The sequence below is a fragment of the Seriola lalandi genome, unplaced genomic scaffold, assembly GCF_002814215.2.
Source record: "Seriola lalandi dorsalis isolate HSWRI2012SDOR001 ecotype SW California unplaced genomic scaffold, Sedor1 jcf7180002054474, whole genome shotgun sequence".
Taxonomy (NCBI): Eukaryota; Metazoa; Chordata; class Actinopteri; order Carangiformes; family Carangidae; genus Seriola; species Seriola lalandi.
The window spans coordinates 1,134,641-1,162,195 of record NW_019525027.1 but is presented as its reverse complement, the minus strand read 5'-3'; the positions used below and the strand labels follow the sequence as shown (position 1 = coordinate 1,162,195).

At 38.0% G+C, this 27,555-nt stretch overlaps 2 protein-coding genes across 2 annotated transcripts; one reads left to right on the top strand and one right to left on the bottom strand.

Annotated features, from left to right (window-relative positions):
- Nucleotides 1–1,060: 1,060 nt before the first annotated feature.
- On the bottom strand, nt 1,061–26,324 carry LOC111659118 (gonadotropin-releasing hormone II receptor-like). Its single transcript, XM_023411944.2, has 5 exons — nt 26,171–26,324; nt 5,832–6,001; nt 3,777–4,380; nt 2,554–2,758; nt 1,061–1,861 (listed from the first exon to the last, which is right to left on the bottom strand). The coding sequence occupies exons 3-5, from the start codon at nt 4,323–4,325 to the stop codon at nt 1,335–1,337; spliced, it is 1,281 nt and encodes a 426-aa protein (XP_023267712.1). The 5' UTR covers nt 4,326–4,380; nt 5,832–6,001; nt 26,171–26,324; the 3' UTR covers nt 1,061–1,334.
- On the top strand, nt 17,989–24,625 carry LOC147818796 (excitatory amino acid transporter 3-like). The gene is made up of 13 exons (XM_087175525.1): nt 17,989–18,100; nt 19,175–19,315; nt 20,261–20,350; nt 20,763–20,859; nt 20,999–21,041; nt 21,142–21,204; nt 21,329–21,510; nt 21,882–21,989; nt 22,477–22,599; nt 22,701–22,895; nt 23,826–23,960; nt 24,141–24,248; nt 24,514–24,625. Exons 1-13 carry the CDS (start codon nt 17,989–17,991, stop codon nt 24,623–24,625), a joined length of 1,509 nt encoding a protein of 502 aa, XP_087031651.1.
- Nucleotides 26,325–27,555: the final 1,231 nt, after the last annotated feature.

Genomic DNA, 27,555 nt, shown 5'->3' with positions numbered 1-27,555 from the left:
GTAAATATTAAGCTAAAGCGCATAACCCTGTTTTATACTTTGTTTTTTTGTCATGATTAAACAAAATATAACACGCTCATCAATGAGCTTGTTAATTGGTTGGCAGATTTTGTTATCTTCGGACAGAGCCAGACTAGCTGTTACTCCCTCTTTGCAGTTTTTACAAAGCTGAGCTCACCAGCTGCTGGCAGTAAATGTCAATTTTCTATTCTATAGGAGGTTTTGTCCTAGCTAAGCTATAGTCCAGAACATAACCCACTATATAACAGCAGATTGTGTTTTTTACACAATTTAACATATGCTCATATTTACCATACATTGTTGAAAATTAAGAATAATGAATAATAATATTAACCATTAGTTGCAGCACATGGGAACTGAAAATTTTTTATCTAAAGTCGTTTTTGTAGATAATTTCCCGGGTCCTGCTGGCACATTGTATTCATCTCTGAATTATTTGGTGTATTGATTTGACATTCAGGAAGATTTAATGCATGTAGTTAATGAAAGATGGGCAATTTATTTATCGATTGGAGACAGTTTCTTATCTCTGTCTAAAATTGTTATGGCTCCTAGTCACAGTACAAAGTGGCGTCAAAAAGCTTCCAGAAAAGGCCCGGAGGCTGGAAATACACCCCCATGAAATACAGCTGCTATTACAGCTGCAATTACAGATGATAAACCTTTTCTAGTTACATTACTTCTTTTGTGAAACATGAAAGAAGAACAAATTGATGATGATTCACACTTGATAGTCTTCGCTGGCTGAATGAGATTATATAGCCACTGCATATGAACCTACATGTCTCGATTGTTCTTTGTTCTGAACAAAAGATGAAATATCCATCTTCTGTTCCCAAGAGCTGAGGAGCTGATCATTTAAAGTTATTTCTAGTCTGTGCCACAAATCAATTTGTCACAATTCGAGGGTAGAAATGGCCTTTCCATTTGGATGCTATGACTCATCACTGATGATAGGCAGCAATTCCCCCCAGGGAGCCAACAGCTACACATCAGTACAGAGACAGAAGTGTGTTTGCATAAGAGATCTACACACAAATTGCTCAGCATTGCTGGCATTTAATTCGAGATGACAACAAATTACGAGTTACAGACCACATAAACATTCCTTTAAGAGCCCCCACCAGACCCCTACAGAGAATACTAAATTCTGTCACTTCCAACTTTTTTGTTTCGAGGTAAGCCAAAATAACACATAGCGATCAAAGAATACAGGACCCAACACATTAGACAGTCAGTCAATGAACAAATCTGAATAAACAGTAAAGTTATACAACAGTAGTAAAAACTGTCAGGAATCTTTCACCCTCTGCTCATATGACGCTCTGAGGGCTGGACTGGTTTAGATCTCGTTCTGCATCGTTGTCCGTTGTTAAAAAGCTGCTCCCTGGCGACGCTGACTCTGCTTTGCTGTGATTATCACTGCACAACATGAACCTCTCCTGGCTGGAAGGGCTCACCTCTCTTTTCAGTGGCAAGGAATTGGCAGCACAAGTGAACGATCCAGTTATAACAGTGTTGGTATCCAGGTCAGATGCTGTGGCAGCATTGCAGTAATACCTTCGGAGCCCCTTTCGGAAGTGAATGGTGAACAGGCCGTAGATGACTGGGTCGAGGCAGGCATTGACGAGACCAAAAATGAACAGGATGTGGGTCAGTGAGTGGGAGACCTTCCCCTCCAGGTCGTCTGGGAAGAACCAGTACCACAGACCCAGTAGGTAGTATGGAGTCCAGCAGATAATAAAAGACAAGACAATTACAATACTCATTTTTAGAGTTCTCATTCGGGCTCTGGGGATATTATTCTTCGAACACCGCAAATGCACTTCATTGGAGGGCACTGGGGGAAGAATAGATGTCAAAAACAAAACAAAGTAAACATTATAAAAGGCTTGATACATACAAATAATGAATGTATTATGTAATATGTGGGAGATGATTGCCTTTGCTACACCTGGCTTTTCCATTTGACTTTGTGACCAGATGATAAAAGCAGGATCAAATCATGTAGCACAAGATTGGCTTTGCCCAAATTTAGTTTCTCATGGACCATGCAGATAGTTTTAGCTCTCTGATATTTCTCCTAAAAGCATTGAAAAGTGACATTTAAACAAAGCAATCTACAGTCATGTTACCATTGCTTTGAGCTAAATGCTAACATCAGTCATGCTAAAATGCGGATGTTTAGCAGGTATAATGTTTACCATTTTCACCTCATCTTAGTTCAGCATGTTAGCATGCCAAAATTTTCAAAATTAGCACTAAACAAACACAGCTGAGGCTGATGGGAATGTCATTAGTTTTGCAGGTATTTAGTCAAAAATCAAGTAGTCTGTAGTATTGAGTTAAGGGATCATCAATGTTATTAAAATTCATCCTTTCCCCAATACGATATGTACACAGCCCAGCCTTTATAAATACTCTTCTGCTAACAAAAGGCTCAAACATAGTGCACAGCAGCAGTTATGTTACATAAGAGCTAATCGCTAATGTAAACTGATCTACTGGGCTTCAGCCTCACTTTAAACTTACAGTTGTCCTTTTTCAGTCGTTTGGAGATCTCACAGAAGATCCGTGTGTAACAGGTGATCATGATGACCAGCGGCAGCAGGAACAAGCAGGAAAAAGTGAACATGTTATATGCCGTTTCATGCCAGTGAGTGACAAAACTTCCACGTGTTGTACACTGAGTGAAGTCCTCCGGATGGTTGATGGTCACGTTGCGAAAAAGGAATATCTAAGGAGGGAAGGAAACAATATTCTAAAAGGCATCTTCATGCATGAGAAGTAACATCCACTATGTGTTTGGTGGCCTTATCATCATTCTGGTTGACCTGCCAGGGATAGAGGCTGTCACAAGACATAAGATGTAGTAAGCAGCCTGATAGGAAACACTTACCTGTAGTGCATTTGGTCATGCAGATGCTATTTGTTTTATGCACCGAAATTTGCTGATACTTCATATCTTATGGCACATGACCCTGAAAGCTGTATTTACATTCATCCTCTCAAATATCAAACAGGGTGGTGAGAATTGACGCAAAGATAAGTCACATTGAAAATGTTTCAACTTGAGCAAAGCATTTGTCATTATCCCAGAGCTTTGTGGATGAGCTTCAAAAATGCACAGAGCTAGCTAATTGGCAGTTGGTACATTGGTCAAATTTGCGTGAAAGATGCAAAGTGAAAATTTGCTTCATGTTCTGTCTGAACATAGTAGCCTAATTAAGGAAAATATAACGCATTGCCTGCTGCATACAACAGTTGTCTGTTATGTCTTTTTAGTTTTTGGGAATGAGACAGTGGCTGTGCACTACAATACTTGTGAGCAGGATAAATTCCTTGTTGGATTTGGTCTCTTCATGGTATTTGTTGATAATAATTTAAACATTTTTTAAAAAGCCACCTTATCCTTTTAGTTTCGGGTGGACCTGTATGTTCACAGGCTTCTCATCTCTGTGAAAATGGCCCATGTGCTATTGTTGATCTTGGTACTTGCCTGCACATCTTTCCACATGGTTATAAATAAATGTTAATGGTGGCAAAAAGCTCTTCTTGCTGTTGGGATGGTCATTTATTTCAGACTGAAGTTGGGAGTGCAACTGAGAACTACACATTTAATATGTTTTCATAACATGGTTTTCTGTCTTTTGAGAATATATTAACACAACAGGACACTTAATAAAAACCTGTTTATAGTGTAATCAAATGAAAATCAGGCATGTCCACTTGTTGGCTGGGTTACATGACCTTACCTGAGGGACTGACAGCACGGTACTCATGCCCCATGCCACAGACAGCATGACTCTGTTCCTCTTTCTGGCCTTATTGATAGCCAGAGGGTTGAGGATGGCTGACTGCCTATCCAGACTGATCACCACAGTGACAAAGGCGCAGGAGTACATGGCCTGTAGCTTAAGAAACATCAGGAGCCTGCAGGCAAAGTCCCCAGCAAGCCATTGGACTGTGATGTTCCACACTGCATCCACAGGCATCACAATGAAGGTCACCAGCAGATCAGCCACCGTCAGGTTGATTATCAGCACCCTGACATGGGATTTGCGCTTTCCATCGCTGTGTGCTGCCCACAGCACAGCCAGGTTGCAAAAGGCTGATATAGCACAGAGAATGAAGGTAATAATCACTCTGACTTTGGCTGCTGTGGTGAATGTGGGCAGCTGCGGGGCGTCGCCACCTGCTGTCCAGTTGCAAGCGGGGGAGGAGCAGTTGCAGCTGGCGTTCAGTTGGTGGTCTGTCGTCAGGTGGTACATGGTCACCGCAGCGTCACAAAGAGTGGTGTCCATTTTCTGAGGCTCGCAGAGGAATAAACATTATGCTCACCCACCATGAAGAGCAGCACTGTTAACAAGAGTGAGACCAAAAGAGGGAATCAATCAGGTACAGGATGGATTGGTCAGAGGCCATGAAGTGGGCACAGATCATCATGGTGTCGTAAGAGAAACACAAACATCCCATGAATGAATAAAACAGCAGCTCATCAAGAGGAAGTAATATGCATATATGGAAGCCTCTTTCGCATTGCAATTCAGTGAGGTGGAAGGATGGAGCAAACAAACCGCCAAGGATGTGGAAAATCTGAATACAGTACATTTAGCTAATATTACACTGTATAAACTTCCGCACGTGTGCATGTTTCACAGAGTGCATGTGATAGTAATAATCTTCAACCACAACCTGCAAACTTTATGTGCTACTCAGAATTCCTCAAAAGCATGACAACAGGAAAGAGATTTTTTTTTTTCGGATTTAATGACAATATTGTTTTTTCAGTCACTGTGGTCTCCATAGAGCCTAATGAATCTTTGGAGTGGAAGCCCAAAACAAAATTGTTTCCCAATTAAAATGCAACAGGCAAAAATTTTCTTTACATTTTTTAAACTTTAGATTTTAATGCAAACAGCACACCTGCAGAAGGATTGCAATCCGATAGGCCTTGTTTTATTGTCCCAGTTAATTCAATAAGTGACTGGCAGCCTCTGTTTCATGACTTAGTGCTGTAGTGTCCACACCTGCACAGCACAACAGAGCTCTAACACTGACATTAGATTGATTGAAAACACACACAGCACACCATGCAGTATCGGGATATAAGTATTTCAGTTATAGAAAAAAACACTAAAGACCTTTTTGAGACCACTCATAAAATCACACGACACACAGAGTCATTATCTTCCCCCTGTGTCTCCTGATGTTACGTTCCCTAAAGGATGAGCCGTTATCATGAACGAGGTAAATTTTGATATGCAAGGCACATTTGAGCACACAGACATTCTCTCTCTCTCTCTCTTTCTCTCTCTCTCTGTTTCTTTGTCTTTTGGTTGTTTTGAGGATTTTAAAATTTTGATAGGGTTAGATAAGATAGACAAGTTAAGGAAAAAATGAACAATAATTAATTTCAATAATGAGATTAAACTCAATATTTTCTTAATAAAAAAAATTAAAAACTCAGCACTCATGACATTTAAATGTCTAGAATATGTGAATACAGGGTTACGTTTACATTAGTCAATAAAGACATTTCATTGCTCTCCAATAAAATCCCTACAACTTAAAACTCTAACCACAGATGAAAGCATTTTTTTGGTGCATGCCGATTCCCACCACGCAGATAAGATTAAGAAGAGTAATGTAACTCTGAATGATTTGAACTACAGCCTATTCGGTTAAATAAAAGGCATTGGTATCCAAATCTGCAAAAAAAGATAAAAAGGAAAATGTCCTATTACTATGAAACTACAAATTACAGGGAGCATATAGGTTACCGCAGCAAAATAATAAAACAAACTTACGTTCATGTGCAGGGGAGCTTGCAGGTTTAGCCTCTAACGCAGGTATGGGACCCCAAGCATTTAAAAATCACCGCAGGAGTGTAGCCTCGTCAGTGTCAGTGTCCGTCAGGTTCACCCACACTGGCATCTCTGGTGTCCAGTGAGTCCTGTGCGCTCTGCGTCCGCTCCACCTTTATGTACACACCAATCAGAGCCGGGTAGCATAATGCTCCGGGGTGTGGTCTGACCTTAACTCCATATTCACTGACATATAAGAAAAGAAAAGAAAAGAAAAGAAAAGAAAAGAAAAGAAAAGAAAAGAAAAGAAAAGAAAAGAAAAGAAAAGAAGAAAGTTTTTTCTAAATAAATGCCAGGTAGAAATAAGTTGTAAGAAACCACAGAAACATTCATTAGAGAATCCCAGTTGGGATGTTGTCTGTGCTGTGTGAAATCCTCCACTAAAAACCGTTACATAAGACATGATTCATGAAATAAGGCACAGGCAGCTGAGACTCAGAGCTGCTGAAAAAATAATTATCTTTTCGACTGTGTGAGACATGAACAAGTCTGTCAGCTGCAAGAATGATGTGGAGAAAGCGGTCTCTTTGTCCAGAGAGCTTATTCAAATCTAAACTTATAATTATATCAATATAGAGATGGGGTTAATGTGACAAACTTTACAATCAAGTGTGCTAGTTTATTAAGGTTTCACATTTGATGGGCTAAAACTTCTGATTTCACAATTTTCTGTTTTAAGTTCCCAGACTACTTAGCGAGGAGCAGTTGCTGTAGGTGAACAATGTATGCTCCAGGAAGTTTCTGCTCCCGACCAAGAAATAGTCCGGCACTCCCAGTAAAAGGGCGCTTTGGCATTTTTACACTTCGATTAGATAAAGATGATATAACAGAAGCTAGGCTAACCAGCATTACAGTCATTAACTTGTTTACAGCTCATACAAAATGGATTACTTAATGCACAAAAATATGCCATTCCTATGTGGGGCGGACATATCTGTACAAATGTATTTCCCTGGCAGAATTCGCCTTCTGAGAGCCATCTATACTTTGTCTAATTAAATAGTTTTAATAATAATAGTTTTTGACAAATACGTCTGACTAAATCTAACTACTGGGCTCTGTTTCCATGGTAATGTCTCACTGAAATTCGAACACAGGTTTAGGCAAGGAGGAGAGGTGACAGGGATTAATTACAGCTGTCTTTCAACTTCTCACAGCGCATTCCTTCACCTTATCCACTCCAGTTTGAGAAATGTAAGAATACAAAAGGGAAATAGTTAGGGCCAGTAGCAGCAGGGCCTAATTACATACTCAAACGTCCATTACATGACAGTGCTGTATGAGAAACTGAATCAAAAATTAGGACACATTTACGGCTTAGCAAGGGTGATAAATTGCAGCTGTCTCTTCGGTCTTGTATTATGGTTGACGAATTTCCTAAAAATTAAAAATGTCAAGTTGAATTTTCTCCTTGCAAGGGGAGGTATACCCTATTTTAGCTAAAGTAAAGCCATTTATCACAAATGCCATGTACATACCAACAAAATTGATTTTAGTGTTTTGCTGTAAAGAAGCATTTTGAATGGTTTCTGTGCGTGCAAAAAGCATTACAGTCCTTTATTCAAATCTCTTTGATCCTAAAGAGAGATTTGATCATAAAAAGCTACATTTTATAACAGTAGGGTGAGTTGTTGTCATTTTTGTCATTATAGAAAGGCAAGTGCTGGACTGTGATCTCATTTGGATGAGTAATTGGTAATGTGCCCTGAGGCTAGGTTGTCTGTCTGTTTCTCTGGTTTACTCTCTACACTAGTCCGTTTTGGCAAAGGGTTTATGTCTGCATTCATACAGCACATTCCTCTCATTTATATTCATTTTATAGAAGTATTAAGTAAACATTCAGAGCCAAGTAAAAGCAACAGTCGGTCCAGTCAGTAATAGACGTTGTAGTGGAGCGCAGTCAGTGGTATCTGACAAACTGACAAACAGACAAACAGACGGACAGGCACGGACACGACCTCCTGGATTTTCATCGTGAGGGACAATGATCAACAGTTATTTTGTGACCCTTTGGCTTGTTCCAAACCCACATGTTTTGACCCACTCTTATACAACAACTTTAATATCTGGTATGTACAATGTGACTAGTACTGTTTGCTCAACTCATTTTCTCATTTGTAAATATTGCCTTGGTTATAGAATTTTTAGTGTTTGTCTTGAGATTGGTTGTGGGTTGAAAAGCCAGAATGAGTCATTTACAGTAAAGGCTGTCCTTAGTCATCAGCCAGTTACCAGTTTATTTTACTTTAGAAATGTGTAAAGATGTTGGAAGTCTACAGATATAAAGGTTATATTTTTCACTTGTAGTTCACCCAGTCTTTCAAGTTTGGTGAACTTCTTTTCAGTAACATCTGACTACTGCCCTCGGTAGTACGATTGTAGTATTTATCTTGGTGTTTCTTGGCTTATTAGTTAATCAATTTTATATGTAGGCTCCCCCGGGGTCAAAGTAAGGAATTAAAACAAGTCGTGTACATGACAGTAATTCAGTGAAGCAGTTTAACTCAAAGTAATTTAGTTAATATGGAAAAATGGTTAACTGAGAGATTAAGATAATTTAGTCATAAATAAGAGGTAAATAGTTAAAGGAGAAGTTAAAATAAATGGTTCTAAACAATAAGAAAGGCAAACGTTAGTAAACTAAAGGGTAAAAAAAGACAGATTGTGTCTTTAGTTTCAGTTGTTTTGTTGGGGTCAGTTGGGGTTGAAGAAAACGCGACAACAGAGAGAAGAGAGCTGGGGAAATACCTCAAAAGTCTTTGGTAAAACGGCCTGTTAAAGTTTGTGTAAGCACAAGAAAATTACAGCGGTAAAGCACAATTTTTTTTTTTTTTACAGTTGATTAGAGTGAACTGTCTGTGCGAGTGTGTCTGTGCTAAGCTGAAGTCAGCGAACCGCTAGACCGGAGGACGCCATCGCTAATTGGACAGGACTCTTTTAGCGTGTCTATGCTAAGCTATGGTCTGCATCACTGCTGACCGGAAATGATTGTTTGTGTATATCCTGAGGAGGACTCTGCCGGCAACTGTTTCCTACGGACTGCAGCCAAACTGTGACTTCATCATTCCCATCATTCATGCCGAAGGCGATTAAAGCCACCTAAGCATAATAATATGGATGTCAAAGAGAAGTGGGAATTAGAAGCTAATATAATAATAACGGTTGATGACGGAAACATTCAAATCTGGACATAAATTAACCAACAGTCCAACATGGAGGGAGTTTGATTAGAAAGTGAAGATGCAGTATTTTAACACCCCATCTATCACTTCTAAATATAGTAACACATCCTATTTATGCTGGAGGAACTGTGGGAAAGTGGGTGATTTTACTCATATATTTTGGGATTGCCCTAAAATCCTAGATTTTTGGAAATCTGTTCAAAGGGAATTAAGAGGAGTTCTGGGTGTCAACCTACATCTTGATCCATCCTTATATATACTTGGTATGATGCCTGAAGATCTGATGGACAGCGAATGCAGCTACTTGCTGAGAGTCTTGCTCCTAATAGCAAAGAAAACTATCACAACCTCTTGGTTGAAACCACAACCCCCCAATATAAAACAATGGAGAGACAGAGTAAGGAAGGTGACCATTATGGAAAAAACTACAGCCAGACTACAACTGAAACTAGAAACATTTGAGAAGAGATGGGAACCAATAATACAAAGGATATCAGGAATCTAAGCACGTCTGTTAATTTTAATTTATTTTCTTTTATTTATTTTAATCATTAATCTCTTGAAATTATTTTTATTTATTTATTAATAATTTATTTAAATTTATTAATTTACTTTTATTATTTTTCTTTGTATATGCATATTTATTCTCAGTAGCAAACACTGTTTCTGAGTTGTAGAGTACACTTATATGTATTAGACTACACAGGAAGAAGCTGGAGTATTGAACAAATAGTCTTTATATGTATGTAAAATGTCAAGACTTATACAGGTGTTATTGTGTGTATGTGGATTTTTTGAATGGGCTGTAACTGAGATGAATATGATAATATGATTTTAGGTACATCTTCATGTATTTCAACTGTGTGGAATAAATAATAAGTTCAAAAAAAAAAAAGCCACCTAAGCATATTATAGAGTGTTTGGGTGCTACATATAATTTCATCATGTTGATATTTGGTCCTCTTATTTTTGTCTTTTATTTGTATAAACTCTATCTGAATCTTACATACACCATGCACAGATGTCTTGTGTATGAATGTACTATATAAAGTATGACACAATTAAGTTTGTCCTTTTACCTTTTTACGTCTGTCTCTCTCGCTGCTATATGATCAGAAAATAAAGCACAAAATCTTAAGATATTTTTTCAATGGAGAGGCAACATCCCCTGAATCATTTGCAGAATTATACCTGCACAGAGAATGGACTGGAGTGTTTGTCGAGAGATGATGGCTGGCGGACAAATCTCCAGGCTGAGTGAAAGGAAATTCGACTCTGCTCTCAACATAATGAAAGCACTCTGGTGGATGTGTGGTTGGATTGTTCAAGTGCAATACCTTGTGTGAGAGAAATCTGTTCCGTCAATAAAGTTTTATATTTGGCTGTTGTTCAGTATAAAACACACAGTAATCATCTGAATCACTGTACTGTTCATTAACAAGCAGAGAGGAAACAAATCACATCAGCATATATGTTAATATATATATATATATAAACAATTTTTGTCATGGATGTATGTACACATAAAATTTTGGTGAAATTACATAATTATAGATATATTATTAATCATATATAAATTACATGATTTCACCAAAATTGTACTGCTTTGCAAATTATTTGTCAGCCCACTTGCAATACCTTTGTGGCCCACCAGTGAAACACTGGTGTAGATGCGAAGAAAACAATATCAAACATTTAGATATGAAATAACATCAACATAATATGGACTCGAAAGCAACTGGCAAAGCAATATTTAGTCTCTCCCTGTGATGTCCTTGTGTGCATGTTGCAGGATCTGCTCTGATTTATTGTGATGGATTAATTTCCCTGGTTCCAATTTGGGATAGATAGTTATGTGGTGTTCAAGTTACAGGCAGGAAGGAAGAGAACATGCTGACCCAAAACCTGTTGTTATTTGTCAGCCTGATCTTCCGGCTTCATTCATCACGAGCCCTTGCAGGTACGGTGTGTCACAACATAACTCAATTGTGTTTTTAAGTTTAAAAAAATCGAAGCATTTGTTTATTAAATGCTTATTTGCGTTTCTTCCATCTAACTTAAATCAAGTTGTGTTGAGGAGCCATTTTTCATAAAGAGGTCTGTATTTTAAGGTGTGATACCATAATATTGTTGTTCTTAATGGTAACGTGAACACTATGTCTACATATCTATATCTCCAAACATCTGCGACTGACTCAGACTTTTTTCTTTTCTAACATGAGGTGATGTACTCATTTTTTCAGGTTACAGTAACATGAGATACAGTATGCCTTTTCAAACTGAAGTTATTGTGTCTATTTGGGTCCAATATTTCCTATAGCTGCTCCTATGTTTGGTGTGGTTTTTACACCTGCAGCAAATTTTGGTGGTTGATTAGGAATAATCATAATCAGGATGATGGAAGGTTGTTTTTCCCCAGACCAGTCTTTGTGGAAGATGCTCACAGCATGGGAATGGCAAGAATGAAGAGGGAGACAGCTGCTCGCAGGATGTGGGAGGCAGCGGAGAGAAGCTGAAGTTATTATTCAACTGGTGGAGGAAATTATTATTTTTTTGTACACGAATAAATGTACAAAGATCAATTCTGAAAGAAATTCCCTTTTGCTATGTGGCTCCCTACACATCCTTGTAAAAAGTTTGTATTGATACCAATATTTAAAAAAAAAAAAAAAACATAAGTATTATTTAAGCTCTGTTTCTCCCTGTGAGCCTCTCTTGGCTTTTAGATATGTAAACTCACCTGTTAGGAGATGAGAATATAGACACCAAAATCATTAATGTGTCCTTGCTCAAATATTAAATGTTGATGAGCCATACTAAGATTTGAGCGTGCACTATTTGCATGAACTGTTTTTGGGGGGCACTTTGGGGCAACAGAAACAACATGAGCGTATCCTCAACTTTTTTATAAAGACCAGCATTTGCATTCATTTCGACACCAAAACAGTGAAGTAGCAGACTCCAAAACCATAACCATGAGCTGAAACGGTAATAGTGCTGAGTCAGGTCATAATTCTCTGTGGGTTCATAAGAGAAACACCTTATATGATGTTATATTGCAGCAATTTTAATTACTATGCAAAGTTTAAATTCATGTGCTACAAATACTTTGTTTAGACTTCACTTTTACTTGTCTTTTGTTGCAGCGATTGCAAGGTTAAAAAAGTAGAAACATAGCGTTCACATTACAACGTAATCCACCAGGAATGTGCGCTGAACATGGCCTTAACAATACTGTAAACTTGATGATGAGCACTGTGATGGATTAAGCAGTGGAGAGCAAGTTTATCCAAGTTGATTTTCAGACAGTATCATCAATCATTTCAAGACATTTTAGTCTATTTCACACCTTAGGGTATCCATCTCAGCATTGACAAAGCTGTCAAAGCTGATGGAAAGTAACAGGGGCGACCAGCAGAAGTGCACTATTGTCAATAGAGACAGAGAAAAATAAACTTCCTTTTATCCTGTGACGAAAGTAAATATGTTAATATATTCAATTATGCAAAATGACAATGGAAATAGAACCTTCTATGATGCATGTAAACAGCTTTAATTGAACTAATTTCACAGTCAATAGAAGGCTAATCAGTAAACACATGCATGAATGTGCCGTGCGTGACTCCCTGCTGCGCATACACAGCTCAAGCTGACACTTTACAATCTCAACTGGACAAGCTTGTAATTTCTTGAACTGGTGCTATACCCTTCATCGCAGTCCCCTCGGCTTGAAAGCATCCAGCGGAGAAAGATACCCCCCCCCCCATAAAACAGGGAATTGTCTTTTTATATATATATATATATAAATATATATTGATTTTCGTACATATCAAACAAATAAGATATAATTTACTTTAGCGTCAGGTGCTGGTGGACAAATTTTTTCAACTTTAGACAAGACCAGGCTAGCTATTTCCCCCTATTATACCAGCTGCTGGCTAGCATCATATTTACCGTACAGTCATGAGACTGATATCAGTGTTTTCGTCCAATTCTCTGCAAAATGACAAATAAGCATATTTCCAAAAATGTTCAAGCATGCCTTTGATGTATCAGTAAATTAATTTTTTTATACAGGTTTTCACTGACGAACTTCAAGCAGTAGACTTTCCATCCTGTTTGCTCTCACTTTGGCCACGGTTATAATTCCATCTCTGTAGGCTATTTATATTGGAGGCTTTTTAATTTCAAACTAGTTGCTATCATTGCTAAGTCATGCAAAAAAAAAGGATCCTTTAAAAAACTGAAATCTGGCTGTTGCTGAATTTAATTTAGAAAAAATTTAAAGAAATGTACATGATTTTGAGCAGCATTTCAGTGCCACGCCTGGTTGTGTTCAGTATGCAATACAATTCTGCTGTTTGTCCCTCTGTTGTTAGTATCATTTTGGTGAATAATTAGGCAAGCAGAGACCCTACTGAATGATGTGTTCATCACTGCAACATGAATTAATTTTTTCTTTTAAAAATGTATTTTTAGACAGTCTGAATCTACACCCAGAGGGAATCAGCATAAATCAATCCACACCACATGGCTCCCAAAGATTTCAGTGGGGTGTGTGTGTAGTTCAGCAGTCAATGCTTGGTTTGCTTAAGCAATCTATGAAGTACGTGAATTCCTGTTGTGAACATAGATTTGCATACAAATAGACTTTCAAAAAATAGACAACATAAAATTCACTGCAGATTTACATCCCAGGATAGATTCCAGACAGTGCGGTAGTTTAAGGGTGCTTAAGTGAGATGGCAGATTTGAAAGTGTCACATTTACAGCCAAAACCCAAAGCCAGAGTTGCAGCAGCCGCGTATACAGGTCAGGGTCAAACGAGGCAAGGCAGCTGCTGTGTTTATCTCAGGTTTTGGTGGTGTCGAGCTCCAGGGGTGAGCCAGGAAGTCTCCATGTACACTTGAAAACCCATCACCATATGGTGATGCCATACTGTGAAGATCTCATTCATCCATTATACATTCGCAGATATCCCTTACTAATATAGATAGTATTCAAATCAGTCTGTATGTGTGAGAGGAAACAAAAATCACAGCTCCTAATTAATGTCGGTAATCAATACAAAATACATTTTTTTAGCTGTATACATTTCTGATTACCTTGTGATAACATGTTACATTTAACCCACTAGCCACTAAACACCACAATACTGTATGTATCCTCCTGAGCCAAATCTTGCAGTACCTCCAGTAACTGTCAAAATGATCTATCTTGGTTAATTGGATCTGAGGAGTGCACTGGATGGCATCAAAGGGTAGATCACCATTAAAAACATGACCACATGTAACTTCACACTTGGTTGCATCACACCGAATGGGTGATTTGCTTGAGTCATACATTAGTTAGGCTACTCAAGCAAAACTGAAGGGACAAATGGCAGAATATGGGACATTCAGTAAGAGGTCATTAGCAGTGACAGTATGGATGAATAACAAGTCATAAAATTTAAAAATATTCAACATTGCAGTATGTTATGAAGTAATCAATATAGTTTCTGTGACACAAACAAAATACTAAAGAGAATTTTTTTTTTTCCTGTATATTTTGTTCTATTAAGAATACGCACATTTGTATGAAGTATTTTAATGAAATGAACATTGGTGATGAATTTAAGAAAAATTATGTGTGCCAGCAGAGAAATTATGTTTATTTCCAGTGAATTATAGGTTCAACATCTGTATTCAGGGCCAGCCATGGGATCAGGCTGAGAAGGTGACAACTATGGGACAACAGATAAGAAAGCAATAGAAAAACTGAGGTTCCTTACTGTCTGTGAGATGATTAACAACACTATAGCCAGTTCCAGTGAATGCTGATGGGTAAGAAGAAAGGCAGGTGAGTCAGGCAAAGATAGGTAAGTGCAGTAACCTGAGCTGATCATATGAAAATGTAAAAACATGTTACATTAGCTGCTAAGTTTGGCCTCCAACAATCTAATGTCAAGGGAAACGGAAAAAGTGACAGTAACAATGTCTGGTAATTCTGGTTATCAAGAACGTAATATTGTTGTGAAATGAAACGCTGACAGTTACTTTACCCACTAAAAAGTTAATAGTAAGGCAAAATTATAAAAATTACATCATAATGAATTTAAAATGAATGCAGGGTGAAAAAAAGTCAGTAACCTTAGCTGCTAAATCGGCCATTAATCAAAAATATCTAGATAAATATAATTTCAATATCATTAGCTGCTAACTTTGGCCAGCACAAATCTAATGTTTAGATAAAATAAAATAAAAAAATGTAATTAACATTAGCTGGTCATTTTGTCATCAAGGTTCTAATGAAGCTATGATGAATAACTCCTTGTTACATTAGCTGTTAAATTTGGCCACTGAACATGCAAATCCTATTACAATGAATCCTTTTCAGTAACCTTATTTGATTATGAGCTGATTTTTATGACAGCACTGCGCCATGTAACCCAGCATATGACATCATAAAAGATGGCACTTGACACCACAAACTGATAGAAAGTCCTCAGCAGCTGTCCTCTCACACCAAAGGAACTCTATAAGAAGTAGAGTTGGCTTTGCCCTACTTGTACAGCCTGTCCACGTTTGCCTCCCATCCCAGCACCTCACAACCCTAACCCTAACCCCACAATAGCAGTCTCATCCAAGACCTTATGTAGATGACATGTCTCAGGAGACTATTTGAAATAAGAGGTATAGAAAGTGAATTGGAAGGGAGCAAGCACAGTCCCCCGTGGAGCACCGGTGCTGTTCACAGTCTACTCTGACACACAGTTCTGTAGTCTCATGTATTGGGGCCTGCCAGTCTGCACTCAGCTTGTCTCTCAGCAGGAGGGGCTGAATAGTATTAGTCAAAGAACATGACTCTCACAGTGCTCCGAGCCATAGGCTCTGTGCAGCAGGTAAATAACAGCATCCTCAACCCCTACATGTGGCCAGTAAGCAAACTCTAGGCAGTACAATGCCGCTACCACCTGTGTCCTGAGACGACCAAGACTGGGCCCCTTCATGGATATCAGGTGTCAGAGCATCAGTTCTTTAAGATGATTTGAAATAGGTTAGTTTGTGCAAGTGCTGTCAGTAACATCTTCACACAGTCTTTAAAAGGCTCATGTTACTTCCACATGAAGGCACAGGATTTCATTTGCTTTTCACAATTGTATTTTTTTTTTTTTACAGAAGGTTAGAAATGAATGAATGAAAATGATTTTTGTTTGTGAACCAGTACTGTGTACCCCTGTCAGCCTGATGCAAGTTGTTTTATGAATTATTTGCTCAATTCTTTTCACTTCATTCTGGCCAGAATTTTAGTTTAAAATGTTCAAAAAAATGAACTAACACCATCACTAGTATGTGAAGGAGCCACACAGCATGCTAACCAACTAGCCGCGTCCCGGACCGTGTTGTAATACCATCTAGACACACTAGATGCTGTGCGAGTCAGTATTGTGTATCCCATGGAGAAGAAGAGCTTCCTCTTGAGCTTAAAGTTACACTACAGCTCCCGACTAAAAAAGAGAAGAAGCTGCCGACGAGCATCACAGAAACGCAGAGATGTCTGAAGCCCCTAGAAAGCGATCTTTATCTCCATCCTGAAGGACCACTCCGACAAGAAACCACGTCAACCACAAAGAAGCAAAACAGGGGTGAATGCTGGTGTGACCAGAATTTCTGTCCAGTCATCCCCAGTGATGGACCAGCACCTGCCTTTTCTTCTGCTTCTGGCCTTATCAGTCATCAAAGACCACATTACAGTAACACGTTGGAGTATTATTCCTGCACGTAACAGATATTGTCTATACTGTGAACTTTTGCACTTTTTACTGTTATTTCCTGTTAATATGTTTATTGGATACTGCACCAAACACCAAGCCAAATATCTTGTAAGTAAAACCATACCTGGCAATAAACCTTATTTTCTGATTCTGCCTTTGTAATGATGTCATCATCCCTTCCCCATGCTGATGTAGCCTGACACCCATGTGTCATGCAGTATCCCCTAGCCTTCATATTCTTATAGGTAAATAAACCCCCCCCCCCCAACCATCTTGTTGGTGATTGGCTGGAACGTGGTTTGTTATGTTTTGTGACGCCTGTGTTGTCTCCAGAGACCGCACTTTTTCACAGTGTATTCAGGGGGCAGGCAGCTAGCGGATCAAGGGGAGATGCCTATGATTTGAGACAAAAATAAAATCGTGCTGAAACCATGCAGGAATGCATAGTGCACCTTTAAGTGGAAATACATTTAGTTACATAACATAATTTAGCAAATTATAAAATAACAGGTAATTGCCTCATGGAAATAATAAATTAGAATGTAAGCTATTGTTTATATTGAGTGAAGTAAAGTCTTTGGGTTGTTAATGGTTTGGTAATTAGCTACTTTATGTATGTTGCACAATGACAATCACACAGTGCATTTGAAGGCTCAATCAAAGACCTCAAATCTGTATATCTATATGAGATCCTTTTTTCCCACTGCAATCAGGCTATACAACACCTCAGCCAAAGGAAGTGGACTTATCTAATTATTATTGTTTATTTATTATTATTATTATTATTATTTTTATTATTATTATCATTATTATTATCAACAATGAAATAATGGAAAGATACATAAAGAGATAAATAAAGTATCTATCTATCTATCTATCTATCTATCTATCTATCTATCTATCTATCTATCTATCTATCTATCTATCTATCTATCAAATGTCAGATATCCGCATTTTATGAAAAAAAAAGAAAATATTTGTTTATCTTCATATGTCGCGTCATATTTTCGTCATATCTGTGAGTGTGTTCTATCATCCAATTTTGCTTTTAAACCAAAATAGTGGGGCATTTATCCTGGCGAACACTGACAAAAAATCGTCCGTTCATTTCTGAGGGTCGTTTTAAGTTAAGCTTAAAGTATTTGTTGTTCACTTAAACCGCATGATAATGGAGGAATCTGAGGAGGTTAGTGAGGCTATCATCGAAGACAGAACCTGGAAGAGGTGCTTGGACCGCATTGTCCAGAATATAGTGCTGGTTTCAGGTCTGGCAGGTGTGTTCTGGATAAGTTTTGACAAGCTAATGACACCAATTTGAAGCTGAACTTTGTCATAGTACGCATGTTAAAATTAAATAAATTATAAGTTAAAGTATAGTAAAGTATATAAGTTATTAGCTAAACAACATAAACGTCTGTCATTGTGAAAAACATGGTTGCCCAGGCAACGCGTCAAGTGTTCTGATGTTGGTAGGCGATTTAAACTGTGGTGGCCAAAGTATATCCATCTCTGAGCCTACAGCTGTGTATATTTCCCGTAGCGCCCCTCTCTGTGGCTTGGTTGAGGATTTAAGTTAATGTGTGTGGTCCTTGCTTTCGCAGGGGTTAGTGGTTGGGTTGGGTAAAGGGTTCAGATATTGGTAACAAGAAATAGACGCATGTGACAAACAAGCTACTAGCGGTTGGCTACCACTGCATCTGACCTCCGATTTAAACAGCATCCATAGTGAACAGAGTAAATCATGCCATTTGCCAAAAAGACCGATGGTAAAGTTCCAAAATCAATGATAATCGATTTTCAGTATTCACAGACTTCAGGCAGGCACTGTGAAGAATGATGTTTAATGGGGAAAATGTATGAGCTCGGCTTAAATCTGAATTTCTGATATGTGCCAGTATTTTGTAACAGTACAACTAGTTTGGAAGCTAGTCATGGTCACTTTTGCAGCTTACAGTGTCATGTGGAAACTTGAAACCTCAAATGTGCATAGACTTTTTAGTGATGCAAAAGACATCTTGTGAGTAGCAGTTAATATTGGCATAGTGTGATGAGTGAGACAGTAGATTTAGTATTTAGAATTTTGTTGAAGGTAATTGAATGTTTTCATGGAAGAACTATACCAGACACAAATTTTATTCCAATCAGAGTACATTGTCTTAGATTGTGTTTTTTGAGGAGCGATTTAAGGGTTCAATATGCTTTGCAAATTTACAGCATGCATGTTTGATAGGATGAGAAAGCCTTTTTGTGAAAAAGAAGTTAAGGTTATACTTTTGTTTTACTTCTATTTCATCCCCATTCTCACTACTTTTCAAATTGCTGAATTTGTAATATTTATTTTCACACAGGGTTTGCTATCGGCATGATCATCACGACCTACGTCCCTCTTTCAGAGCAGGACAAATTCTACATTGGCTTTCCAGGGGAAATACTCATCAGGATGTTTCAGATGGTTTCTATTCCTCTCATTGTGACAGCTGTGGTATCATGTAAGCTGGAGGTGTTTTTATTACTCTGTTAGTTGTTACATCAGGTTATCCGTGTCATACATGCAGTATTTAAAAATGCCCATACTGATGGTTTGGCTGATTTAAGCTGTGAGCATTAATCACACTATGTTTGGTGAAATATCATCTTGAATCTTCAGCCCTCCTCCTAAATGATATGCAAAGTCTTATTTTTGTGCCTTTTTGTGTCAAAATGTCCGCTGTTAAAAAGGTCCTCTTTCAGGACATACTCCCTTCAAAGAGACTGTTTTGTTATTTTTTGTTAGAAAGTAGTACAGATAAAGAGTGATTATCCAGAGAAACTACAACACTGTTCTTTGGAAAGGCAAGTTTCCACAAACAAACTTCTGTCACCTCCATCGTGGCAGGACAAGGCTCAACAAAAGATACATCAAAGCCTCTCTAAATAATCTGGGAGTAGATACCTTTGTGATTTGGGTAAACTGATTTATATGCAAAATTACTGCTGGTCCATTAGTGTTAGATCATTTTCACATGCATCAGAGTAATGTTATGATTTAAACAAACATCTTCATCAATGATTCAAAAATTCATGTTTGATACTGGAGTCTGTTTAGCTAAATTGCTATCACTAAAGAGTGATCACATATGATGTTGGGAGTCAGTCACAATTAAATTGTGATATAATTAAAATTTTTCCTACAATTTTAACATGTATAAATATCAAACAGCTGGTGAGTATCTGGATAGTTATTTACATGTCTCCCCAAAGTCCCAAGTGTAACTCGTGGAAGTTTTAAACAAAACACCTAAACACATCAAGTACTCTTGAAATGTAACTATGCAGCTGTGTAACAGTGTTGTCCTAAATAATCCATTATATTGCAGTGATGTTTATATGTGCTCAACATATATGACTTTACTGGTCCTCTAAATTTTGGTTTGTGTCCTATGTTTTTTTAATAGGCGTTTCTGAGACAGTTGACATCCCCACAAAAATGGCTAGGAATGTGGCAGTGTACTTTGTCTTGACTACTCTTGTATCTGTGGCCATAGGTAAGAGAAATATGACATTACATAACATTTTGGTTCCTTTCACTTTTGTCCAAGTTTCTGTATAGTCACGTGATTATTAATATTCTGAGGTATCTTTTCATGCTTAAAGTCACTTGTTTTCTGTAGGTGTGTAACTGTCACCATCTGCCATAGCCATCTTCACATAATGTCATATTCTATGTATGTTAATGATCATAAAAGGTAATACTGAGCTTATTTTTTCTTGCACAGAGCAACTATAAGGGACAAGAAAACTTGCCCATTAGTAATAATGCCTGGTAATAAGTACTGGTTTTGTATTTAGAGGGAGGTCTCTTGGTCAGAAGCTTCTTTGATCCAAATTTATTGATCCAAATATGTTGTCAATATTTATTTATTTTTTATCGTATCACACTTTGAATATGTGTTGTAGGCCTAATACTGGTAGTGATGGTGAAGCCGGGCGTTGTCTCTGTGACAGAGGATGAGAAAAAGTCCTCCATTGTCTACGTCTTGTTGGATGTAGCAAGGTGAGAAAAAAGCAACATTGTATCTGCGATTAGGCTGAATTTGTTGTGTTCTTGGTGTGGTTTGTCAACATTTACAAGTTCACTAATATTTTTACTCACCAGTGGGTGGTAGCGTTTGAATTTTCTTTATTTTTTATAGTAACATGGTGCCGCATAATCTGGTTCAGGCTTGCTTCCAACAGGTATGTTTTTTGTTCAGGTAGGCTACATACATCACCCATTTACTTGCTTTCCATGAAGGAGAAAATGTAATCTTTATATAAACACATTTTTCTTTCCTAGTATCAGACTGACAGGCTGGAGATGGAAATTCACACAGCTGAGCCAAATTCTAGTGTGGAAACGGTAAATCTTTCTCCCTAATCATGATCAAGAGTCTTTTTTGTGGTTTATATTTACAGTGATAACTCATAATACATGTAGTTGCTCGGACACCACTGTTCTTATTGAGTTTTCGATCTTGTTTCAGCTTCACACTGAAGTGAGAATGGTGGGTAACTATGTTGAAGGGGCCAACATACTGGGCCTGACTGTGTGCTCCTTCACTTTTGGAATAGTCCTCAAGGGGATGGGAGAGAGAGGGAGAATCATATTGAATGTCCTTTCCATCATCAACCAGACCACGAAATATGTGGTTAACTGGATTCTCTGGTAAAGTGAAACAGCATGGCATATTCAATATCAAAATCTGATCCTATTTTTGAAAGTGTTGAATGTGGAATTAAATAATTCCATATTTATATATTTCTAATTATTATTTACAGAACTACAGCAAATATCCTATGGGGTGTTAATGGCAGAACAGTGAATGTACTAAATACACTTTTATTTTGTTTGTTTGTTTAGTTTTTTGCTCTAAAAGATATTTGATTTCCAACCTCTTTCCAAATGAGAAGTTTTCCTTTTTTTGAATGAATGCTATAATTGTAATCACACACCTCTCTGTAATGTTTGATTATTTTCATGGTTAGCTCTTAAATTATTGAAGTATTTCATTCATCATTCTGTTTTCTCCCCTCTAGCTACCTTCCAGTTGGGTTGCTGTTTTTGATCACAAGATATGTTGTTGAGGTTCTGGACTTGGATAGATTGTACGCACTGGGAAACTTCTTGGCTGTGGTTTTTCTTGGGTATGTCGTCCTTGACTCCTTTAGCATTGCTCTATGTTTTTTTGCATTTCTGACCCTCGTAGAAATGTTTTTTTGACAGTATGATTTTGGGGACAAAAGAGTGTGACTGATGACAGTGAATTAAAATACTGTGAGTGGGTTATGACCAGTATATTCACTTGCAAACATCTTCCAGCTCTTACAAACTTTGAGAGAGGATTGGTAATGCAGCAAAATACTAACCACCAAAAATCAAAAATACAATCCCAAAGAGATTGACATGTGTTTTAGTGCAGGGGCAAACTCCAGACAAAATGTTTGATTTCTGACACTGTTAAAGGTAGGAGCAGCAATAAAACAGACCTATATTTCCATTAATGACCTGTTGCCAAAGACATACATTTCGAAATACCAGCTGGGCATTTAATAATTTCCCACCTCTACTCATTTTTGCTGTTATGAGTAACTTAATTTGACCAGTATCATTATTAAATGTTCTGCGTTTCAGGCTCATAATCCATGCAGCAATAGTTCTACCAATTGTCTATCTGCTGACTGTGAGACGTAACCCCTGGGTAGTCTTCAGGGGGGTTTATCCTGCGTTATGGACTGCACTGCTCACTTCATCCAGGTAACAAGGTTTTTTAAGGGCTTGGTTCTCAATTTATGATCAAACTTTATTATTTCTTTATGTGATTAGTTCACCAAAAAAGGGTACTTTGTGTCTACAAGCTCTGCCACCCTGCCGCAGACTTTTCATTGCTGTGAGCAGAGAATCTCGATCAACCGCAGAATCACTTGCCTCATGTTGCCCATTGCAACCAATGTCAGCATGAATGGAACAGTCCTTTATGAGGTGGTCGCAGCGGTCTTCATTGCCCAACTCAGCGAAATCAATCTGGAGTTGAGACAACTACTCTCCCTTGGGTAAGTCATATTAATTTGTCACTCTCTCTGTTCTATAGAAAATTAGAGAAATAATGATAGAAAAATCTGAAAAAAATATCATTCGAATAATGTCTGTATTAATTAACCGTAGCTTAAAGTGCACAATATGGGACTCTAAGGCTGGATTGCACCAACAAGGTTGAATTTAATCTAAGATTTGTATATGGCCAATATGGCCATATATATATATGGCCAAATCATGGCTGACTGTTTTAACGGAATGACCAGAGTGAAAGAAAAAAGAGAAGTTGCTTAGCGTAAAGCTTGTTGGAAAATCATAAAGACAAAAGCCAAAGAAGATGCGGCGAGTGTGAGACGGGAGATGTTCATCACAGGAGGAGGGCCTCTGCTGACAATTCGGCAAACAGCCAATTTGTGTTGGCCGAACAGGTCTACTGGTTGGAAACAACCAGTAGTGTAGAAACTCAGGGCCACCAGGAGTTGGTGCATCGGTGGTACAGTTGGCCCAATCCTCCTGTTCAGCTCCAAAACAGTTTCCTTTGTGACCCGGTATCTTGGCCAAAATTCATCTTCATCATAAAACTCAAGTGGGTTGAGTCTGTCTCTCAATTTTCTTTGAGGAACTCGATTTTGGTAAATCCATCTCAAAAACGCAGCCATTGTAAAAGTTAAACCTCCTGAAGTGGCGGTTTAAAGTTAACCCTTGATCACAGTTTAAATTGGAGTTCAAAGTTTTGGTGCAAAAGAATTAAATTTAATCTTGGTTTAAAGTAAAAACTAAACTGAGGTAGAGGTTTAAATTGAATCTTACTTAATTTCAAACTAGTTTGGTGCAACAGAATTTCTGTTCTGAATTTAATCTGGTTTAAAAGTTAAACCTTGTTGGTTCAATCCAGCCTTGTGTCTTAAGAAACACATCACAGTTCCTTCTGTGTGTTTGCTCTGCAGAGTGACATCAGTAATCTCCACCTTAAAAGCAGTGGGGATCCCAGCGACCGGAGTGGCGACCACTTTCTTTGTTTTGAGTGCAGTCGGTTTGCCTGCAATGGAAGCTGCCATTTTGGTGGTTGTAAATTGGCTGCTGTAAGTTAAACATGTAGTCTGAAATTCACAATAATCACAAATCGTTTTGGCAGGGATCACTTAAGCTGCCTTTACTGATTCTATGAGTTGACAGGAGGAGTTGATATGTCAAATAAAACACATCATAAAGTAGCTAAAGTTTCTACTTTTATAGTTATAGCTGTGATTTCTGTCTTTCAGAGACCGCTGCAACACTGTTGTCAATGTTTGGGGAAGCTGCATTGCCGTGGCAATCATTAACCAACTGTCCAGAGATGAAATGGAGAAGCAAGGTGCAAACAGGAGAAGGTGATATTCTTGAGATCGTCTCAGTGTTTTTGCAATTTCATTTGAACCTAGTACATTTGTAGAGAATGTCGATTTAATTTAGCATTTCTCAGACCACATAAGTTGGATAAACAAGAGACAGGTTTCAAGTAATCTTACAGCAAAAGTACACTCGACTCATTGAACATCAAAACATATGTAGATGTTATGGCAGCCCATGCAGACAGTCCAACATCTACTCTGGAGTTTTTACAGTTTTGTCTTTGGCTTTGTTGTGCTTTGCTAGAACTGGCAGTGGTGCTGAGAGGCACGACCAGGATGCAGAAATCCCTTCCAGCAGCCAGACCTTTGAGAGTATTGAATCCTTTCACTCTGTGTCAGAAGATTACACTGACTGAGAAAAGGTTTTTCCTCTAATGAAAAATTGTATCATCCCTTTTTATTATTTGTGATTATTTGACTTACTTGGTTTCATATTTGTTTGGTTTTGTGTTTTATAGTAGTACAGTAGTAGTTGAGCACAAAATCTTTGAAATGACAGTTTGACAAAGAAAATCTTTTATTTTATGATATATAGCCTAATGTAGATGTATACATAAATATGTATATATATAATATATATAAATAGATGTAGTTTTTTGAATTGTGTGTAATAGATGGAGTTATTGAATTTGATTGATTTGATTTGAATTGATGTAATGGATATAGTTATTAAAATCAAATGAATTAAATGGTGGTGAGCAGAAAAAAAACAATTCCATCGAAAAAACTGTTTTAGTTTTTTGTTTTGTTTACAGGTTTAGTGTGAAAATAGTGATGCACAGATCAGTTGAACAGAATATACTCAACTCTGGGTATGCAATATAAAAAAAAAACATGACGGAGAGATGTATAAATGTAGGAAACAATAATTATTCAGGTTAATTCATCAGTACAGCCTCACTTGGGATCATTTGAGGCGCTGTGTCAGTCCAGCCCTGTCTGTTTGCTGTTTTCTGTAACTCTTTGCGTTAAGGGATAGCAAGTGATTACAATTCATACAGGCCTAGTGAGGCTAAAAGCACTATTGTGCTCCAAGCACAATCTGCACAACCATCTACATCACAAGCTGTGAAACAGTCTTGACCAATCCAAAATGTCACAGCAGACACCACTGTGGAGATACAGAAATACCTCACACAACCCAATACTGGATGGCTTGAGGATCCATTGAAATATTGGGAAAGAGAGAAATTAATTTATCCACACCTTTAGAAGCTGCAGTGGGTTTTTTTTTTGTATCCCAGCATCTTCTGTACCCCGTGAAAGATTGTTTTTGAAGACAGAGGAGATCATGTCAAAAAAACAAAATCATCTCGGTCCCAACACAGTTGAGAAATTTGTTGTTTTCTGATAAAAAATGAATAAAGTGCTTTTCCAAAATAATTTTCCATTATACAGGCTCTTTGCCCACATTGCACATTGACCTGTAGGTGTCATACTGTAATCATGAAGCATCAAGAAATGAACTTCTCTCCAACTACTTTGCTGGAATGATTCAGTGCTTCCTGAAGCAACTTTTCACCATCACTAGGTTAAATTTAACATGGTGGGGAATGACAGACTGACCCCTGAGCTGCAGCAGAAGTCATATTCACCAGCAGATACTGCTCCAGGAAAAGAAAAAAAGAAAGCAGAGGATGGCGAGGAGTAAGAAAGAAAAAACAGTTGCAGTGAAAGGAGAGATTATGGAGGAAAAGAATAGACTAACAGGGAAAAGCGGAGAGTCTGGTAGAGGAGGAGGAGAGTGAGGAGCAAAAGGTAGAAGAAAGAAATGAATTGGTTCCAAAGAAGAGCCTAATTTCAAATGTGAAAAATTTGCAACATTGAAGGACCAGGACAAATTTCTTCAGAATTTGAAGTTAATGTTAAGTTAATGTTAGTTATAACTTTACTTTTCTTACCCCGTTTAGTGAAAATATCTTGTTTTGAAAAATGTTCCAGGGGCCCTCTAGCAGCTTGGGTCAGTCATCCATCCATCCTGCACTGTCAGTAGGAGCGATTAAATATTTTATTAGTACCTGATACAACGAAACTACACAGTAATTACACAGCAGGCTGAATCAGCTGCCTTCTGAAGAAGCTGTTTCTGAAGGGCAGTGCATCATTTACAGCTTGTGCGCACTGTGGAGACGCTGTGAGGTGAAACAGAAACGTATCATGACGTTTGACGAGTCACGAGCCAACACAGGAAGTCCCCACTAGCTGCTGCCAAGCCAAACAACTGCCATGAAGATACGTCTATCATAGCGAATCGAAAGTGTCTCCGTGCCATATAGAAGTCCATTGATGTTGATGCCCAAAGCCCCTTTGAAAAGACGAATGTTACCACGATGGAAAGAGCTGCCAACTTCGTTATATTGTCGATGATTTTCATGGTATCACAGGTAAGTTGGTCAACGGTAATAACTGAAACTGGACAAGGGGTGAGTTAGTAATTAACGGGGACGATAGGTTGACTTAGTGTCGAAAAACATGTCAGTTGGAACTACTGACAATTAATTGAATCATGTCCTTCGTGTGTGGTCAATACATTGAGCAGATTTGTGAATCAGAAGGACCGTGTTGACTGAAATACAACAAGACAAATGGCTGCTTTCAGCGAGCTAATGCTAGCTCTAACGTTAGCCTCAGCTAGTGTGGTTCGAGCTGACATGAAATGAGCTTTTGAGCTACATTATTGTTACATGAAGGGGAGGTTTTTGGCATAGATAAAAGTTTCCAAACGTGAAATTTAATTATACCCCACTCGTGGACCTATAAAATCTCATGTGGCCAATTTATTCAGAACTATAGCTGGAGATTTGACAGAGGGTGATCTCCGCGACGTCCCTTATCGTCTCACGGATAAGGAAGTATTTTCTTATGTATGTCATAAAAGAGGAACTGTGTTGATCAAAGTACATTTGATGTTTGTCACTGCTTTGAAATTGGAAGTTTACTTTGCAGTTCCCACTTATATGATATATGATAAAGGAAAACAAATGTCCACTGAGAGCTGAGAGATGACTTTAAGTCAGTCTGATCTTTATTACACCAAAGGAAGCCTGGATTTGTTTATTTGTAAGTGAAATAACAGCAATTAAATTTCTGTCATTCAATGTGATGCAAGTCCTAACTTTATATTTAAACGTAGTCATGGGAATGGTGCTGAAACAATATAAATGTGTAACCCCCCGAAGTCTAGAAAAATGTTTAAGTGATTACATTTAGCATGTTTTAAACTGTTCCACCAACAACAGGTGCAATGGTATAATTTAAAATTTTTTTGATAGATAAATCATCAAAT